Consider the following 20,805-nt stretch of genomic DNA (forward strand, 5'->3'; position numbering starts at 1 on the left):
TCCATCTTACGTTCTAAGTCTGAAAAAATCCGGAAAATCAGTTAACTTCCTCAGTGAACTGTCCAAACCTCTTACAGGTATTCCAATTCACCCAAGAAAATAAAACAAAAAAAATTTACTCATGAAACATAAAGCATATATTTAAAATACTGAAATGTAGGAATCATCTTTTAAAAGCGTTGGTTTTTGTAAATGAATGGGCATTAACAGCTTAGCAGAACAGCTTTAGTTCTTACTAAGCATCACCTTCACAACAGAGGATACAGCCAACAACTCCTGTTATTATTTGCTTGATTTCCAACATGTAAAGGATGTTTGATTCCCAGCTTCTCTGGGTACAAAACAGGTAGGAGTGCCTCATCCTTAGCCTTTATTATCCTGTTAAATTATTCTCCTCTTTTAAGGCATGAAGTGATTTATTTAAAAAACTGTAAACATTGGTAAGCTCTGCTGTTGAACAGACACAAAAATGTATTTCTATGAAATAAATACTCACATGCAGATGTCATACCTGTGTTTCCATTTGCTTGCTCTCTTTTTTTCTGAGATCCAATAGGTACTTCTTTTTTCTACTCTAAAGACTTTAAACGGGAACCATAAGGTAACTACCTAATGTCTTGACTGATGCTGTACTAAAGAAATTATGTCCACCTGAGCTTCTTTAACAAACTAATGAAGAAAGAATAATAAAATAGGCAGATTGGGCAGCCATATAGTACATTTCCCTTAACATAACTACTCTCCTCAGGTGTAAGGACAGCCTTCAGTCTAGTTCTCCAAAACAAAGTATGCGATTAGAGAGTATTATTGAAGAATTGCATCTGAGAGTTGCAAAAATTTGTGGGTTTAGAAAAAAATGCAGATTTCTTCTGCAGATGAAGCACTCTAATTCAGATTATAATGTACCTCCATAAAGCCCTATTTATTCTTCTGTTGGCAGTCATCTCTGTTTGAGATGAAATAAAATCCAAACATTTTTTCTATGTTTCTGATTAATTTGTAGTTTCTTTAAACTATTTCCGAAAGTCACAAAAATAAAAATAACCGTAGTCTCTATTACTAGAATCTAAGAAGCAACCTTGCAAAGCAAAGATCACAAATAATTTGCTCCATTTTCATATGTTCCTAGCTTGAAGAACAAGATCAACAGATGGTAAACACATCACCTTGGGGGAAATACACCATTCCTCAGATACTTATTTGTATAACCCTGGTCATTTAACATGCATATTTAGTTAGAGCTGTGTATAATCACATAACCAGGTTTGTATTGGGTGTCTCTTACTCTGTGGATTGGAATTCAATTATTTTATACTCCTTCCACTTCAAAATTGCCTATAGGTCACAATAATACTAGTATTTTATAAAGATCCCTGATGTTAGAAGAGGCAAAAGGACAACTGCTTGCCAAAACATCCCCATGCACTTCCCTACACACATCTGGCTAAGCACCCTCCAGTCCAGTAAGTTAAACATAATACACACTGCCTTGCCTTATCACCCAAGTAACCGAGAAAAATGCCACCTTCTGTGTCACACATGAATCATCTACTTTCTTCTCCATTACACTAACTAAAAAAAGCTCTCACCAACACAGCTTTCCACAATCGTAATTCTTCTCTATTTACACCACTGTAACTACCCAGAAACCCTCATCAGTCAACATTTTAATAACAAATCCAGATTACCGCATTAAAATGACCTACAAGTGTATCTCCTTTCGAACTTAAATTAATAACTTTAAATAAATAAATAAATAAATAAAACAACTTTAAATTAGCTTTAGCTTTAAATTCTAGTGGCTTCCTGTGCCTGTCATGTATAAATATACTTAAGTGATGCCAAAAAAGACTTGACAAATTTGAATAACAAGTATGACAACAGAGCCCACAAACATCAGTATCAGCCTGCTTGAGCTCAGTATTTTTACATTTTTGTCAAAATCATAAATGCATTTGCATTTTTTGTTTTTCCCTCTGAAAATCTTGGAAACTTAAAGACAGAAGCCACAAGCAAAAATGCTGGCGCTCTACAGTTAAGCAATGTATTTTCACTTTCAGGATCACAAAGTATTTTAAAGAAAGCACATTTGCATATGGAGTGCCAACGCTTCCAAGAAAAACAGGTAAGTTACCTGCTGCAGAGAAGAGCAAAATGAGACAAAACTAGTAAGACTGCTGGCTCAAAGTCACTCAGAAAAAGTGCCAGAGTGAGGAACACAAACTACCCCGATAAAATGTGAAAACTTCCCAAGCACTTCCCCTGAAACTAGGGAGACTATCAAGGGCTTTCAAACAACTGCACACGTGCACAGACACTTTTAATCAGGTTTGCAACACAAACCCAGCAATTCCTACTGTCATGTAAGAAGGCGGCAGCACTATGGCAATTATTCTGTTTGGAGCTTGCCCTTACACTCATACTGACAAAGGAAGAAATGACATTACTTAACTTTTTTTCTGCAGTCATAAATGGGCCACACCTGAAAGTTATAGCTGCATGAGCTCAGAATCTTTTGCTTCAGTCACCACAGAAACTAATGCAGAAACTGGCAATTTGTTCTCCTGTTTTCAGTAGAAAATTTACATATGAATTACACACTGAATTCCTTTGGTCTGATAAAACTGTTCTGGACTCACATGAAGAAAATACTGCTGCTTCATTATCATCCTCCTCTTGCTATTCTTTGCCATCTTTACAAAAAAAACTGTAATCTAAATGCAGAAAGTAGTGGTAAGTCCATCTCTTGCCTTAAGTCTATGCATAGAAACAGAGGTTTAGAAATATATCCTTACATTTCAAGGGATTTTAGATTCCCAGATTTTCTGTCAGACAGGCCTGCTTGCTAGGCACTGACTTGTGTGAAGTATTAACGCAGCAACTTGTACCAGTCAAGAAATCATCTGAGGCAATTCAGCTGACTCTCAAGGACATAAAAAATTGCATAGAATAGCCTACATAAATGACTGATGTTCAGGACTTGACTGCAAGTCCCAAATACCAAATTATTTCCTATTACTTTTCATATTCACTAATTACCATTAGATAAAGAACAAAGGGACGTACACAGAGGCTAGAAAGAGCACAAGAGTCACTTGGGTGTTTCCCATAACAGGATACAACTCAAACACTGTTTTTGCACCCGAGAACACAAATGCAAACATTTGATAATCTCACTACATATGGGAAAACAAAACAATTCTTACCTTATTTAAAATGGCATTTTTAATAAAAAGTCAGGCTATGCTAGTACAAGGTGGCAGGAACCATGCCGTCCTCCTCCGGCAGACGCTTCCAAATGTCCCTGTGTTCAACTAAGTCTAACTGCGCGGTTTTGTTTCCCCGGGAGGACCCATTCAGCACCATGTGCTCCTTTTCAGCTGTCAATAAACAGAAGCGGTGAATTCCCCAGCGCTTCACAAAGCTAGTTAGGCATAGCCATTCATTTCTTCAGGAAAACAGGGCATTGATTTCAGCAAATTCCCAGGGAGCAGCTACAACAAAGAGATCAAAGATCCACCTCCTTTCCTGCGTGGCTTTGGCCGTTCGGGCCAAGAGGAGCAGCAACAGGTTTCCCGAAGAGCGGGCTCGAACCCCACCGACCACTGCATGCTCCATTCACGCCCGTCGCCTTCCTACATTCCCGGGACAGCCCCCGGCGCTAACCGTGACAAACCCCTACATTCAGGCAGCATAATATACTGCATGCTAGTTCATCCAAGGATAAAAAGAAAAACAAGCTCCAAGGGAAGTCCGCTGCTTCTCCAACTGGCCAAGCCTCAGTAGCTGCCAGACATTTTATAAACTTTATTTTTTTCCTCAGCTTCTCCACCTAAAACAGTGAAACACCTGCTACCTCAAATTCATCACGCTGAAACGGGATGTTGGCTTTTTCGGTTTATTTCCACAGGCTTGAAGACTTAGCTGCTGGAGTTTGAGGTCTAGCTGCAGCAGCCCTTGTATTGTGCAGCTGTGACATTTTCTTTGTGCAATTGCCCCACACCGCAGCAGTTTTTTTCCTAGGAATCTAAGGGGTTTTGTTCTGGTTTGGTTAGATTTTTTTCTGTTTAATTATACATCTAGTCTTCATTAATGTGACCTGGAACAAGATTTTTAAACCTAGAATATGACCTTGTATTGAACCAAGCATTACTGAAAGACTGTGCTGCAGTCAGGCCTTGGGACTGGGTGGTTAGGCTACATGCCTACTACTAAATAAGCACCAAAGACTTCCCTGGTGCTGAGACCACCTGGCATCAGCTCTACATGTCTAAATGCTCCTCACCTCCTTCTCTTCCCCCCCCTGTCTGGCTACATCCAGTTTCTTACTTGGAACAGAGTAAATGTTATCCCCAAAACACACCTTGGCGTTGCTTGTTAGCATAGGCCAGTACTAAGCCCATGGGCTGGCTCTGTGCTGTTTATTTATATAAAAACAGACATAATGATCTAGAGTCATTTCACATCTGTACAGATTTGCCATGTTATTCTTTAGCGTTCTCCTGTGCACTGACATATTTCCAAGGCACAACCTGGCTGTCACAAAGCCCAGACCACTGGAACCTGGGAAGTCCTCTCTGCGTTGGTACTGCCTCGAGTCTCTTCACACATCTCCTAAGTGAGAAGGCAAACGTCTATCTCTCTAGCACGACCAACTATCACAGGACCCGCCACAGCACAAGCAGTACAATAGTAAGACCAGGGACAGTTAGTCAGGATGACTGATCATTGCATATAAGATAGCTGAGGACACCAAGAAATACAGAACTGCAGAATTATCCGAGTTGCAAGAGACCTGTGGAGATAACTAGCCCAGCCTCTTGTTGAAAGCAGGCCCTTAGGTTAGTGTTACCCAAGGCTCTGCCAAGCCATATCTTGAGTATTTCCACTGTGGAAAATTCCACCATTTCCCCGGGCAGCCTATTCCAATGTTTAATCAATCCCATGGTGAAAATGCCCCTTACATCCAGGAGTATCTCCCCTGAAGCAACTTGTGGTCATCACCTCTTGTTCTGTCACAGTGCATGCTGGGGGAAAGAGTGCTTCCACATCCTTCCCCATAACCACCATTTTCGTACTGAAAAACCATGACTAGATCCCTTCAAGCCTTCTCTTCTCCAGGCTGAACACACCCAACTCCTTCAACCTCTACTCAGGTGATAACTTCTCTAACCCGCTGATCATTAGGAAAAGTGTGAGAGAGGTGCTGACACTGAGCTGAAGAGAGAAAAATGAAACTGCCAGGGCGTAAAATAGCTAAAAGATCAAACCAGCTTTAACATCTAAGTACAGCTGCAGAGTCAAGTGATTCTGACCACGACCACTGTGCAGTTGCCCTGACCTCTCTAACATTTCACCTCTGACAGCAGTTTTGCCTGTTGAATACAGCAGTCAGGCATATTACATTCCTTATTTTAGAGTCCTCCCTGTATCTAAATGGCACTTAAGCATGCCCCAAAATTGCCAGTTAGCAGATAAAATTTTAAAAAATGCACTTTTCACAAATAACTTGCTCTTGAAGTACAGAAACCACCTCCACAGACAGCTGCTATCTGCCAGTAAGCCACTGATGGTTTTATATTTATTAACTGATTACAGTTATTGAAAAAAAAAAAAATGTTTCCTTTGTTCCTCTGAGGAAGTACTGAAGACTGATAAAATGGGTTTCTGAAACTCCCCTCTCCTATACTGCACAGCGTGCAGCTGGGCAGCCCTTAGAGGCAATGACAAAAAATGGCAGCTGAGGCACTGGAGAGACTCCAAAAGAAAGCATGTAGATCAGAGCAATAAGCATAGAAAATGAGCTTAACACTGCAGATAACTTAGGCTGGAGCAAGAGAGTGTGAGTATCAGGGAGACATGAGCAGTAGTTTTTTTGCAGTACTTAACAACAGCAAAATATGTCACTTGTACATTCTTTGCTGTTGAAAAAGAAGGATGGATAATAGTGATGAGGTGTGAGATTTGGATGTGACTTGGATAATGACGCCTTGGAAACCCAAGAGTTAAATTCACAAAGTGATTAAAAAAAACCAAGCACATCACTCAGTAGTAATCTGGGATGCTATTTGTGCCAAAAATAGATAAAATATTTTAGACAGAATTATAACTTTAAGTCTCAATGAACCAGTCTGTTCTTATACATGGGCCAGATTTTTACAATTTTACTCGTATTAAGTCATACTTTACTCCAAGAATAATCTCGTTGATTATAATGGTAATGTTGTTCCACAGATGTCTCAGAAGAAATGCAAATGTAAAAGCAGACTATACTTAAGATAAAAGACATCAATCATGAGCACATCTGGGAATCTGATAAAAACATATGGTACAAAAAAATCATGGTGGGACGATGGAAATGTACTTACATAGCAGGTCTGTGGACATGTTTACAGATCAGGCAAAGGAAACCTACATAAAATAAATGAAAAAAGAATGATCAGTTTTCTAAACTGGCACTATTCATGTTTAAACCTCATGCTAGTTATTATATGCATAGTTTTTTAGTTCTTTAGAAAATAAGGAGAACACATCTAGGGAAATCTAACAAGGAAGAATTTCAGTTTGTAGAGAAAGAGTAAATTCATTTATTTTTTACTCCTTAATAAGTTATTCCACTTCATTTCATAAAAAATGTGAACTGACAATATTCATTTAATGCACTTTAATTAAAAGCAGTTCACTGTATTCCACATATTCATTAACATTTATTATTAAAACAGAATTTTCAGGTGCCATGGATTTTACCCCATTGCATACCATGCTGTGTTTAAGCCTGCTATTTCTGGTATCCATCTTAAACGAGTCCTCACCCTTGCCAAGTCAAAGAGAATATTAACTATATATAGGAGAAGACATTTTATTTGCTCTCTAGGAAGACTTCTGGAGACTTCTAGCTTTCTGTCGAACTCTGTTCATCTTGTTCCCTTCCCATTCATCTGCTGGGTTTTGACTGAAATTTTACTATAAGCACACAGGAGCAGAGCCTGAGTTTTCTGTCTCCCACGCAGTGGGATTCCAATGTGTGGGTAAGGCTACTCGGAGCAACAGAAATAATAAGGCAGGTAATAATATGAGGGCATGCAAATAACTACATAAATCACACCAGCTTATGCCATTTTGTTGTGTCCTGTACAAATCTTGAAAATTTCAGGCAGTGTTTGAAGGTATACGTATATGATTTAGGGTGAAAACTTGACTCTGTTGAAGACAACAGTATTCTGTTTGCTGACCGAAATGGGTCAAAGAAAACACCTTCATTTTTAAAAACACAATGATCCTTAGTAAGATAAGTCCAAATTAATTGGAGCTAGTTTGAAGAACCGATGGAAGAGGAGTATGGGAGAAGGCAATATAGATGACAGGAAAAATGGATGGCGAAGAATAATGAGAACTGAGGAGGAAACAGACTCAAGGACAGTAAAGAAGTAGTAAGATAAGGTGCAGAGCTTGACGAGGCAGGGAGGAGTCTGATCTGCTGATGAGTATTGGCCAAGGAAGAAGCTGTGACTCTGTCCATAAACAAGATGAGGAAGCTGACATCCAGCTATCTGCTGAAATCTACGAGCACACTGCAGTGCCATGTTCAAGTTTGAGAAGACTAAGGTAACCTTTCTAGTGATCCACTGTATAAGCAATTAAGTTGGCATCTTATCTTGAGGCCCTTCTGTCTGTCCCTGCATACAAAAGCAGCCATGCTGAGTGTCCCCCCCAGCATTTACTCAATGATTATGTACATACAGATCATCATTCCTGGGCAACATAACAAGCATGCCGATTACATTGGCAAGTTCACAACGGATAAACTTAACATACCCTCATTTAAGTGCTCACTGACCCAATCCCAAAACCAAGAACACACAAGTTTAAGTAAATCAGACTTGCTAGCTTATGACGTGTCTCATCACAACATACTCAACCTCCCAAGGTTGTAAATTGTCAGTTCTAGCATAAAAGATAATATGTAAAGAAAATGTATTTTATAGATGCTCTGCACTCTGGAACTTGGAAGAGTTCTGACATCAAAATGTAAGGAGCTGCCTGGCCTTTCCTTCCCACATGTTTAAACATGTCTTTCAAGCCTATGCTGACTTCAACAAAGAAATACCAGCTTTGCATTTTAAAGAGTGATTTGCAGTGGTGAGGGGTGAGGCGTAGTTAACAGGTGTACTTAGACTTTATTGCAGAAAATTCATAATTTCAACACAAAACCAAAAAATTCCTCCCACCTTTGGGCTGCACACACTCCATAACATCAGTGGGATAAAGCAGCTCATCAGAGACTTTCAGCAGGGAAGACACCACAAAGAAAAACACTTCAATTGCCCATGCACAAGCATCCTGTATCTTTTGAGGTGCCCTAGGACATCTGAAGCACCCACACGAGGCTAACAGCTACAATATTGGTTGTATAGAAAAAGGAATCCTCCTGGACCAGGAGCTAGAAGCCAGGTAGGGCTACCCAGGGCATCTCAGACAGCATTAGATGCTTACGTTTCAGCAAAGTAATCAAGTCCTACAGTATTGTAGTTTGCTTTAACAAGAAGCCAGACAGAGAACAGGTGGGCTGCTGGTGCATCACTTCTGTCTGAGATCAAGGGGACTGCAGATGAGGCATGAAACACAGGTGCCAGCACATCAACTTCTCTTCTGTAACCTCTGTCCTCTGCCAAAACAGCTGCCTCCAGTGAACATACAGCTTATAAACTATTTTTTGTCTTTGACTGGGATTGTGTGTAGATGTGAGAGAGAAGCAGTAAAGGGGTCTGCATGCTAAAAGGACATCAGCGAGTCCTCTTTCCAGATGAAAACAGCCATGCTTGCTGAGAGCAGGCTTTCTAAGCAGCAGGTGTCCTAGTCTGATTTCCACCGGCCAGAAAACACTTTCTTTCTGCAAAAAAAACTACTCTGCAGTTTGACTCCATTCTGGCTGAGAGCAAGGCACTTGCCTGTGGTGTTAACTTCTAAGAATTTAGGCCTTGCAGAGGGAACAGTGGACTCTAATAGCATCCATATGTGACTGTACACATGCCAACCTTTGTCATCCCCAGACACAGCAGGCTACATGTTGTCACTGTCAAAGCAGTGCCATCAACTAATAAAGATTTCATCCCCCCACTGAATTACTAAGCAAAATGACTTAATTGTGCTAGCATTCAATCTCCGAGGCAATTACCTGGCAAACCACCACAACATAAACTCTCCCCTGCCATATGGTTTTAGCCAGTAATACACCTTCATCCTCCCACAACTGGACTGCACCAGTCTCCTGTCTTGAGAAAGTCCAGCCTCAGTCCACCCTTTCCCTGTCCCCCACCTGTCTGCCATCCAGACATGTTCCAGTGACACTGTGGTCCATACGCCTCACTTAAGGTTTAGTTGAATTGTTCTGTGGTGTTCTGTGGCATGGAGAAGAAGGAGACATACACTAGCTGGGACAGAAGACCATACCTCTTGACAGACTGTTACAGGTCAGAATGACATCAGAGGGACTCAGATGAAGAGCAGCACAGTCCAGAGCAACACAAACACCCATGAGACACCTCCAATGCAATCAAAAGGCTACTACCTACTGCTGGGGTAGGGGCAGCTACCAGAAGCAGGAGAGAGTTCTCTGTTCACTTATTACTCAAAAGCAGCTACAAAAAACACAGCAGGAAAGACCTGTTGACCAGGTTGCCTCTTTCCTCCCACCACCTTTTGCCCATGCTGACAGGGTTGTCTTCTGCATCTGCAGCCAGGAAGGAATTGGTCTGTCATACTGCCATCTACCTGCTGTCCCTCACGGCATTAAAGGCACTTACCAGTACCCGCAGGTCACCTTGTACAGACCACTACTTCTAACAGTCCTCCTAGGATGTTATCAAAGGTACAACACCCTGCTGCACAAGATTTGCCCCAGAGAATGAGGGCACTATGAAAAGGATAACCATAAATCACCAAAGTGGTTTTCTCCGCAAGCCATCAAAGCCTGAGACACCTTCTTTATTCCCATCCCCCGCCATACAGTCCTCTGATGAAGCGGCATTAGCAGCAGCAATCCCATAGCATCCAAGTCCAGCCCTTGGGGAAGGCACAGAGGCTACAGACCAAGAGGGAATGCCTCCGTGAGGGCATCCCAGTCACTGCAACAGAAGCCACTTGCAGAACAACAGAGCAGCAGGTACACCAAGACAAGTAACTGCTCCTCTTCCAGCAGTCGGTCAGGGCGTTATCTCCAACATGGCGAGGATAAGCACAGCGAGTTGTATTTACAGGGCCAAGGAAGTGTAAGCAGAACTACAAGCTCCTTCATAAACTATGGTAGCTCTTCCCTGCAGTTACCCTGAACACGGACCCAGAACTGCCAGTCTTCCTAGCTGCAGAAAACCACCATCATAAATCCCTCTCCTGCTTCAAGGCCAGCCTCTGGTGCATGAGGGCACCTCTTGCACAGTGTACTGCCCCCTGACCAAGCGGGCCCCAACACATGCAGGGTCATGGCAGCCACTTACGCTGCACCAACCAGGCACAGTGCCTGGTGGTCTCTAGCTACATCAGACACATGTCAATCCAACCTTAGCTGGTTGGCCAGCGCTCGTGCTGGCCTCAGTTTAACAGTCCCATTGGCCAATCTTTTGTAGTTTTACTCCTTGTAAACCACACTGACCTTTATATGAAGTACTGCAGGTATACTGGCCAAATCTGCTGTGCTGCCCACACAGCCAAAAGGTTGTGGTTGCTCTTAAATACTGTCCTTTCTCATTAATGAATGGGCAGAAGAGGAGGAAGAGTAGAGTGGGGGATGTTTCCCATACATGAAAATTGCAGCCCTGAAAATGTGAGGCAAAGCCTTTCGAGGTTCTTGCAGGCTTTCAGGTATCAGGAAATTGGCGTATGCATTTAGGTCGAACAGGTTAAGTATAATAGGTGGTTAACAGTCTACAGATAGCAAAACAGTGATTACGGGTACATTGGATGATGAAAAGTTCAATGCTTCATGGTGGTGAAAAGTGGTTATGTGCTGGTTAAGAGGAAATGGGGATGGGTTCTGCACTGCCTACCGAGAAGAAGGACATGTCACAGAGTGAAGGAGCCAGGATTTTAGGTTTTGGTTTTCTTAGTTCCATCATTGCCACAAATTCACAGACTATGCATTTTGTGTTTTAGAAGTGACTGTAGTGCGCACACTGTAGGCATGTATGACTTGGGATAAGTGCACATTATGGTTGTGGGACTGCCCTGGGATGTCCAGGGTTACTTCTGTTCTGATGCAGAGGATATGGGAGTAATGAAATCAGACAGCCTGTTTCCAGGTATGGCCCATGAGGAGGACCTACATGAGGACTGAGATCACTGCTGCACCAGAGGAAAGGTGACTCCCACGAGGAGATGCACAGCAAGGGAAACCAGCCCACACAGGACCTCTGGGGCTGTTCATGATGCATGAGACATCCATGAAGGCTGTCAACAACAGCCTTGATAGCTGCCTTGCTTACCAATGGTTCGCATTGAAAGGCAGAGAGAGGGGCAGCAAAGGCTCCACTTTCTACTCCTCCTGTGCCTGCAAAATACTATGATGACACCTGGCTAAAGTTTCTGAATGCGGTTCTCACCCAAAGATCTGTATCCACTGCATGTCACTGCAGATTTCTAGAAGGATGACACAGTTTTACCAACCAGTGCTTGCTTCACTGGCCCTGAAGCTCATCTTTACCGCAGATGACAAACTCCACAGCAAGGGAGGCCAGGAAACTGCTCTGTGAGGGACCTTTGCAAAGTCTACAACGCAAGACTCCAAGCAGCTGTTCAAGAAAACTGTGCGGCATGTAACACCACAGATTTCTCACTTGGGTTCACGTGAGAAGACCTCTTCTGCTGACCTGACTCTTTTCCAGAAGAGGTAAACCTACCTTCCCTGGCATCATAAGCCAGAGGAAAAGCAGGCACTGATGTGGGAAGAGACATAAGTGGCAGCAACAGCAAAACCTTTCACAGTGCTACACTGACATCCTGATGCCATCTGTAGATGACAAGAGAACATGCTGTCTGCAAAAGAGACCTATGCCATGGAGAGACAAAGACCAGGATCATAGCTTTTTAATTATGAATTCACTGTGAGTAGAAACACAACTGTTCTGAACCAGTCAGCATCTGCCCCTTCCCAAGCCTCTCAGAGGTTATTACAGAATTCCTTATATTGCTTTCTGCACAAAACCAATGTCAAAAACAAATTACAACAGTCAGCACTGGCACGCTTGTTCTAATTATCTGACATTGCACAGCTCAAACACGCACCTCAGTTTCATGCTGCACACCAAAGAGATGCAATAGTTAACCAGTCACCACCAGAAGACTCTTTTGATGCTATGAAGTCATCTGTCCACTGTACTCATTCGTGCAGCTGCTATAATTCCAATACTTTGAAGAATGTCTAGGACAACCCGTGTATAGATTCACAACAGCCCCATGTAAATGACATTGTTATCCAAGCACCTTTTGTCACATTTTAACTCAGTGAAGTTAAAATGCAAGTAAAAGCATTTTTTCAAGACATCTGTGGTAAGGAAGATGGTTGCAGATGTCTTGAAAATACAGCAGCAAAGATGTGACAGGAAACCCGCACTTAACCTACTTATACTGAGATTAAATCAGGAAGGACTCTCTTCCCCCATTACAGAAATCAGTTGCCAGGGTTTAACTTTCAGCATATGTTATGCCTCAGGTTGCATCCATCAGAAAAAAACCCCACCTTCAGGAGACAACGCATCTGTCACACAGCATTAGCATTCCACTAGTGTCCCTGCTTGTTTTCTTTTGGCTACTGTGAGTGCTCATGCTGGGCTAACTGTATTTCTGCTGACATAGTTTCTCTTCTTCCAAATTCATGATCAGGAAGGAAAATCATAATGATACAGAAATGATTTAAGGATTAATGGAGTATTGAGTTGAGTATGCAGGGCTAAATGCATACAAGTATAAAGGGCTAAAATCACCATTCAGAGAAACCTGTGTAGATCTGCTGAAGTTTGTGTTAGTCCCACATGTGCATTCAGAGTCAGGATGTGATACACACCAGGTGCAACTCAAACATGTCCAACAGCAAAATTCCATGCATTTTGCATCTACCACATGTAGAGTCCCTCACTGGAGAAAACACGAAATTGTAAATAACTTTATAATTTATCATATAAAATAGCATATACTTGTTTTACAAAATTACATTTTTTTTCCAAATCATGGATTTATTTTATAATTATAAAACAAAGTAACTGTTTTGCCATCATAATGTCTGTCTTTATGCACAGGATACCACATCTTTCCCTGGATTAAGGAAAGAACTTGAGCAGTAAAACACATACATATTACGTCCCCCCTGCAGAAATATGGCTCACTGATACTGCTGAAGTTCTTCAAATACAAGTCACATTTGTGAATGTAAAAAATAATGAAAACCCAAAGTTATATATGGAACACCTCTCTCTTTTACAAAGGACTATGCAGATGTAAAAGAACGGTGCACAAAATCATAAGGCAGACTGTGGGTCAGCAAAAGCCATGCACTCAAGTATATGTTTCCTCTAATGTGTTTACCAAGAATATTTTGTATACCTTCATGGTATTGTTTTAAAGTGTGTATACACACAAAAAAATACTACTCTAATATATAAACTAGTCCCACTGTTGAAGGCAACATTTTAACTATATACATATCTCTACAGATTAAATGCCTTGGTACGCAAGAAACCAAGAACACTGTCAGTTTCTAGTGCCTTTAAGAGGTCAGGCAATAAAGACACCCTATTGACTTCAAAAATTTTTGGATCAGTTGGCTACTACTTCGCCAAAGCTACACTGAGTGTTAAATTTGCACACATAATAGAGTCCTGCCTTACTATTCCCTGCAGCAACCAATCAATATTCTGACCTGGTTATGATCACCTCAGTATGTAGCATCATCAAATATGGTCCACATATGCACCTAATTATCCAAGCCTATTTTCATTTTAAAGCAAAAAAAAAAAAATATCATTAAAAGTAAATCCATTTTATATCCTGTGTCCTGATACCAGACTGATACCAGAAACACAAAGACCGACAAATCCCACTCCTTGTTTCTAAGCAAGTTTTCCTGTTCTGAAATATGGCACTGTCTCTCATCATAATTTTCCTAGCTTTGTGTCTCACTTGATGTTTGTCTATTTTGGTCAGCAAAAGACCTATGGCAGACAAGGCATCAAGTGCAAGTCTTTGCCCATCCCCAGTGCCCTGATAACAGAACAAAAGCTATTAAATAGTATTTTCAAAAAACAATAGTAACAAAGGGAGATAAATCCCTAGGGAATGATACCAAATGGCATCTCATGCCAGCCTGCCTTATTGAGGGCTGCTCTTGTTGTTTGGCTTTGCAAAGCACTCAGCATTTTGATTGCGATCCAGCAAAACGTTTCTGCATTTCCCATGTCTTTCCACCACTGACTTGCAGGGAACTATTTGTACACATGAAGACAAACGTACACTTCAGATTTTTCTGGGTCAGGATCAAGGCACCAATCATCTTCCTGGATCCTTGTTTTTTTATGAGAATTGGTTAAAATAGCATAAAGAAAAAAATATCTTAAAAGTGTGAGTTCTAAAAAGCCTCAAGACCCAGGAACATTCCTAAAATAATTTGCATTCCAGAGCAGCGGGCAAAACCATTTCCATTTCAATGAGCCTGTGGAGAGGACTCTGGTCTGCTCCCTGAAACCCAGGGCTGAACCCCAGCACAAAACAAACACGGGACCCACTTGTACGAGGTCACGTGAAAAAGCACTTTTTCCTGTTCTCCCTCACTGCCTTGGCTAAAACTCTTCTCATCGCTTCAGGCCTGTGTCCCAACACTCATTTCAGGAAGGGTACTGCCACACCTCAGCTGGACAGGCTGGTGGCAGAGAGATCTCCTTTCCCTTCCCTGCATCCTCCTCAGGCTGCTTTCCCGGAAGAGTCAACAAGTCTCCTGCAGCTCCAAAAAGGTTTTACGAAAACCTTGGCTTTAACATGCTCTGCTTTCATAAGCTTGCTACAAATAAAATTCATTAGCAGCCACCAGCTTTCCAACAGTGGCGAGCAAAACCCACCGCAGGGACAGCCAGACTGACACATTCCTGCATGGGTGCAACAGCCGCTCCCGTGGCTGGAGAGGGGGATACACGCTCAGCCCAGTACTTCGGCAACGTCAGGAAATCTCAGCAAATCATAAAACCAGATTTGTCATCTGGAAGCCAACACCCTACCCCACATGTCTTGCTTATATTACCATAATCTAAAACCTCCCAGCCTCAGATACTCACAAACCCTGCACATTCCTGCAACATCATTCCAACATGTCCTAAAGCACTATTGCAATAGTGTAACAGTGTGCAATGTTGCTGCTGTGTTATGTAAATATCAATGTTCAAATGATTTGGTCTAATGTCACTTCGAGAGTCTTGCTCTCAACTCTTGCGTAGCTTTAAATTTCAATGCTGTGAAATGACCACTTCATTCAGAAACTTGTAAAACTGAGAAAGTTTTACCTGAAAAAGCATTTCAGGTTGAGAATATTGGTATTTTTACAAGTATTTTAGATGCAACATGTGATCTCAATGGTGATTTCAACAGGTTTAGTACCTTTGTCTCCTTAGCTGCTTCTATACATAAATTATGTATCAAAACATAATTAATTATCTTCCATAATATGCCACACTATTTGTTAACAGCACCTTGGCTAGTACAAATGTTTTTTTTCTCTGTCCACTCCTAAAGGCCTCAGACTTGGAGAATTGCTTGAGCCATCTGAAGGAAGTAACACTAATATATCCTCAAAACCCAAACTAAAGCATAAGCTTTTCACTAAGAACTTAACACTCAGGGTAGAGAGAAAACAGCAGGTGATTTCTTTCAAAAGATGCCGCTAGCCTTGCACTGGGTAACAGTTGCCTGTCACATCCCCGCGTTTGTTTGCTGCAGCCTGCACCCTCAGATTTTCCTCAAATAGCAGCTAGATTTGCCAGTGGCAAACTCGGCAGCAAAACCAGCCACGTCCTTTCACTCCTGTTGACACACGTGGACTGGCTGGAGTGGGACACTGCATGAAAAATGCAACCTACCATTTCATACGGTACAGATGCAAGAGGCAATTATTAGATCTAATTTACTGAAACAGAGCTATTACATTAAATCATCAGGGACTAATTCTGTTGCAATTAAACTACCTTGAGGAGCGATTTTTATTGCCTTTTCTTAAAGGGTATGTTAGTCTTAGGGGTTGTATTTTCATAGCAGTGCCTGGAATGCCTACAGTGCGCAACTCTTAAAAATAACCAAATTCTCCAAATACTGCATATTTGCTTAATTAATGAAAGCTATACACACTCCCAAATATTACTTAGCTGTTTCCTTAATTTTTCCTTTGATTATGAAGCTATAGGATGATTCTAAAAATCCACAAACGGCTCACAGGTTACTGTTGAGTAAATGTAGATACAGATTCAGATTCAGCACAACAAATCACCATTCATATTCAGCACAGTCACCTGTTTCTCAGATAAAGGAGAGAGATAAAGTTTCTCCCCACTGTCAACTAAAGGTCAGCTGAACCTCTTGTTCTCCCACACTGAGAGCTTGTAACACAGAGTTATTAATTGGACTTCTGCTTTGCCGAGGTCTGGACTGGAAGCCTTCTCAGCAGTTGTATGTTATACAAATCTTCTTGGGATCCTGTGCCACTTCTTGCACATTACTCAAACAAGAAGCCAAAAAATGTGGCATCACATGCACAGCATTCATGCTTGTTTAAAATTTCATCCTGCAGATGAAAGTTCTACGCTTTTCTCCAGCAAAACTAAAACTTGAGTAAATTAAAGGAGACTGGTTCTTCTCTATGCAAGCTTCTTTTTTTGGTGTAGGAGAATGTGAAAGGAATTATGAAACCAGAATAACAAGGCCAATGCTGAAGAGCCCTTTAGAGACCAGTAAAGGAAGAGTTCAGCCACTGCCTCCACAGAATGAAAAAAATAAGTGACCGGTAACTCCCATATCATTACTAAATTAGGAGCTTGAAATTTGGCGTAGCAAAGCGCAGTCAGATATAAAATATACCTAATATTTCAGCAGTTCAGCATTTTTATTACAGTCACTTGTCTGTATGCCATTTTTTCAGAGACAGTTTTGGAATCTGTTTACTTTCTCCAAAGGCTCTAGTAACAGAGGCAAAGAACGCCATTTCTTTACTTAAAAGTTATCCTGATACAGAAGAGCTTGTTACAATAATGTAGTAAAAAGCCTGTGATCTCTAACCTTTCATTAGAAGTTCACCAAGAGGTCATTTGTCCTTATTTCTTCACCCAGTTGCATGACCTCTTCAACTCCAACTTTGACATCTGAAACATCCATTCAGTATGGTTCAGTGAGTTAATGAAAAATAACCCCAAACAACTGAGACGTTTGACATTTGCACCCCATGTTACCAGAAGGTCACTTTAGTAATTTATAAAACCTACATGAACATATTCTGTCAGGTGTTTATATGAGATGTGAGGCCTGAAAATGGAAGAATTTAGAGTTACCTAAAAGCGTCCACTATCCAATACTTAGGTGGTTTCAGTCAACACACTACCAAAGTGTATTTTCATTGTGCACCATGACATTCTAGTCTCCAGGGTCTACCACATGCTAATAAAAACCCAACAGATTTTTCATGAGTGGTCACTGATGACTTGATAACCAGATACACACTGGGAGAATCAGGATGATTCAAGAGCCTCTCCTGGGACAAACTGAAAGCACACGTCACACTTTCCACAAAGATGCTGTTTTAAGTAGTCCTGTAAACTCCACAGATTCTACTTTTGAAGAGCAATCTTGTCAAAATAAATCAAATTAAAATTACAATGTAATGTAATTTAAGATTCTGGGACCCAAATATATCATTAGAAATATGATAGCTACTTAGGGTGCTAAGGTTGATGTGTGACAATTTTTGCTATCAGGTTGGAATTTAATCTTTAAAATTATGACCTGACTATGGGTTTTTCTGAATTAGATGATGAATAAAGTAATCAGTGCAAATCACTGACCATAAAGTCAATTCAGAGACTTACATAGTCTAAAAAATGAATTTGACAAGGAAAAGGTTTTAAAGGAATATATCCTAGTTTTTTTACAGCTAATATTTTTACAGATCAAAAAAAGATACTCATTCTACACTGTCTTCAACTATTTTGCAAACCATTTTACTGATTGGGGTACAAAATATTTAAAATAACCTTACTTTTATACTCCATTTTCTGTTAGTTTAAGAAGCCTATACTCATTCTTGTAATGTCCTATTCTAAAACTACTTTAAAATGTAGGTATTTTTAATGCTGGTAAGAGTGGTATGAAAAACTTAACAAAAATTTACCTTTTTTTTTTTTTAAAAAAAAAAAAAAAGACTGAGATCTACAACCCCTTCTCAATCAAGCCACTTTTACAACCTCTGACATCCTCTTACATACTCTGTAACTCTATCTTACATACTCTGTAACTCTAGGGGTCTGTAAATACTTGCTTGTATGGGTGCTGAGTCCTGCAAAGACTGACACGTTCTGAGATTCAGGCTTCAACTTTAACAAATCACTGAAACTCTAAGAACAACTTACAGGAAAAAAAACCAAAATTCACTTAAAGTCTTCTCTTTTCTCTTAGAAGAAGATAAAGAGGAAAAACCAATTTATTCTCCCATTTGTCCTTATTTTGTTTTCTTCCTTGTCAGTCTCTCTGTTTCGGTCAGGACAGCCTCTCTTCATTTTAATCAATAAATGCCTGATAACTAAGATACATTTTACTAACCAAAAAGCTCCACATACCTCAGCAGACTCAGTGAAAAATCTGTATAGCAAATTCACACATTAAAAAGGGAGATGATTCCATCCATCACTCACACTAAGAATATTTTAGAGAGAAGAACAGCATGTAAACGTACACAGGTCAAGTAAAGATGATTTCCAAGCGTGAAAATTATTCTTGTCACTGGCAGCTGTTATGCGAGAAGCAATAAGGTCCAGAAGCCTTGCCGGGCATGACCAGTGATAAGAATATCATTACGATCCATCTGCAGTCTCCAAGAGACTCAAAATGAGTCTACAATCTTTTGTTCTAAGCAAAAGTAAAAATCCAAAGCGACAGGTTTCCAGACCCGGACATTGTGAGTGTCACCACGGCAGTAAGAAACTTTTCACAAACACCCCACCACAACACGTTCACAGAAAAGATAGCAGAGAATACTTTTCAGAACATCAGAATTTCAAGATCACAGATTTTACAGTAAACATGCTTACTTTGCCTGCTTATTTTACTTGTTTTGTAGGGAAAGGAGTGTTAGGTTTGTAAAAACAAGCAAGTCATGAACAAGTCAAAACATTTCCAGTAAAATTTTTGTCTGAATAGGCTGAGTTAACTGAAACCAAAACATTTTGCAGAAATGCATCAGTTTCACTGGCTTTGCCATGAATCAGTGTTACAGGATGTGTTATATTTCACTGGAAGTGTTAGTTTCATCCTCCTTCATTTGGGATATAAAGTGTGTGTCCCCCATCCCTCCCCCCTCCCCCCCCCCCCCCTCAGCTGTGGAAATCCTTACCTGACATGATTTTTCATTAGCACCTGCCACCAAGGACCAGCCACTGAGCAATCTCTTTCCAGTGCCTGGCACCATCAGAATTGGGAAGGGCTATTTGGCTGCCAGGTTTACAAGAAGGAAATGATACATCCACCTGGGATACCCCATATGCTAGTTTTCAAATTTCTCTTCCACCAAAAGGAGAAGTGGTTTTACCCTGGCACATTTGGATTCATTCTGGCCAGCAGCCCAGGCCTTTTCTTGGACGAGCCCTGAGAAATACAAAAAGGTAGTGTTTCAGCAGGTAAATCACTTGATTTCAGCAGGCAAATCACCTGCTGCTGTTTCACTGAGAGAGGTATTAAGTCACTTGTTTGATTAATATGGGTGATTGTTGAGATAAGTGTAGTTGAAGCAGAAAAAAATGTTACTTCTTAGCTTGTTTTAATCGCTTAAGAAGGGTGTAAAGCCTTTCACTCACTAATGCAGGCAAGCCATGACTCCAACTCCCACCAAGATAAAAGAATAAATCAGAAGCCAGAAGCATCCTTGACCACGTTATGTAGAGTCTTTTTGCTTTCTAGAACATAACAAAGTTTGCCTCTCTGCATAGAAAATTATGCTGGTTGCTAAGACCAAACGAAAATTGGATTAAAACAGAACACCTTATGTTGACAAAACAAATCTCTGGGGTTTGCTTCTTCCATTTTTCTCTTCTGCTTCTTCAATCCAACTTCAGTTATGTTTTTAGTAACTTCTTTCCTTCAGCTAATACTTTGAGGTACTTCATTATCTTTCCTTTGCCTTTTGCTTCCCGCCTCTTTGCAGATCTTTGTTCAGCATCACTGCTTCCCTTACTTTCATATTCCCCTTGGTTCTCTGCAGACTGCATCTGTGGTGATGACACTGAAGATAATTCCACCTGACAAAGAAGGAATATCCACCTCTCTGGGGACAAAATAAACTTTGAGCTAGCTTAGCTGTGTCTTTAACATGTGTTTTACTCGTCCTTCCACTGTTTATTACTGCAGGACAATACAACGATTAGATATTTTGTTGGTGTCTTCTTTGGGCGTCAGTACATCAAGGCACTGGCAAAACAGAACATTAATGCTTTATAAATCACTTGTTTATTGCTCAGCCTTGCAGCACTTCAAATTGCAATCTTTAAAAAAGCTGTATTGATTCTAACTTCACTTATCTCT

The 20,805-nt window shown here is 40.7% G+C and overlaps 1 protein-coding gene across 5 annotated transcripts in view; it reads right to left on the reverse strand.

The window, feature by feature from the left end:
* Positions 1-20,805, reverse strand: part of PLAGL1 (PLAG1 like zinc finger 1) — a 50,419-nt gene that overhangs the window by 23,774 nt on the left and 5,840 nt on the right. For 2 of the 5 annotated variants that reach the window (XM_037392283.1, XM_037392284.1), the window contains exon 2: positions 6,369-6,411. The exons of 1 other annotated variant lie outside the window; for it this stretch is intronic. In XM_037392283.1, the coding sequence (XP_037248180.1) occupies positions 6,369-6,387 (19 nt within the window). In that variant the 5' untranslated portion in view covers positions 6,388-6,411. Of the gene's footprint in view, positions 1-3,206; positions 3,381-6,368; positions 6,412-19,621; positions 20,188-20,805 lie in introns of those variants that run through there. 2 more of the 5 variants (XM_037392285.1, XM_037392287.1) reach the window with 2 other exon arrangements.

Source organism: Falco rusticolus, chromosome 6 (assembly GCF_015220075.1).
Source record: "Falco rusticolus isolate bFalRus1 chromosome 6, bFalRus1.pri, whole genome shotgun sequence".
NCBI lineage: Eukaryota > Metazoa > Chordata > Aves > Falconiformes > Falconidae > Falco > Falco rusticolus.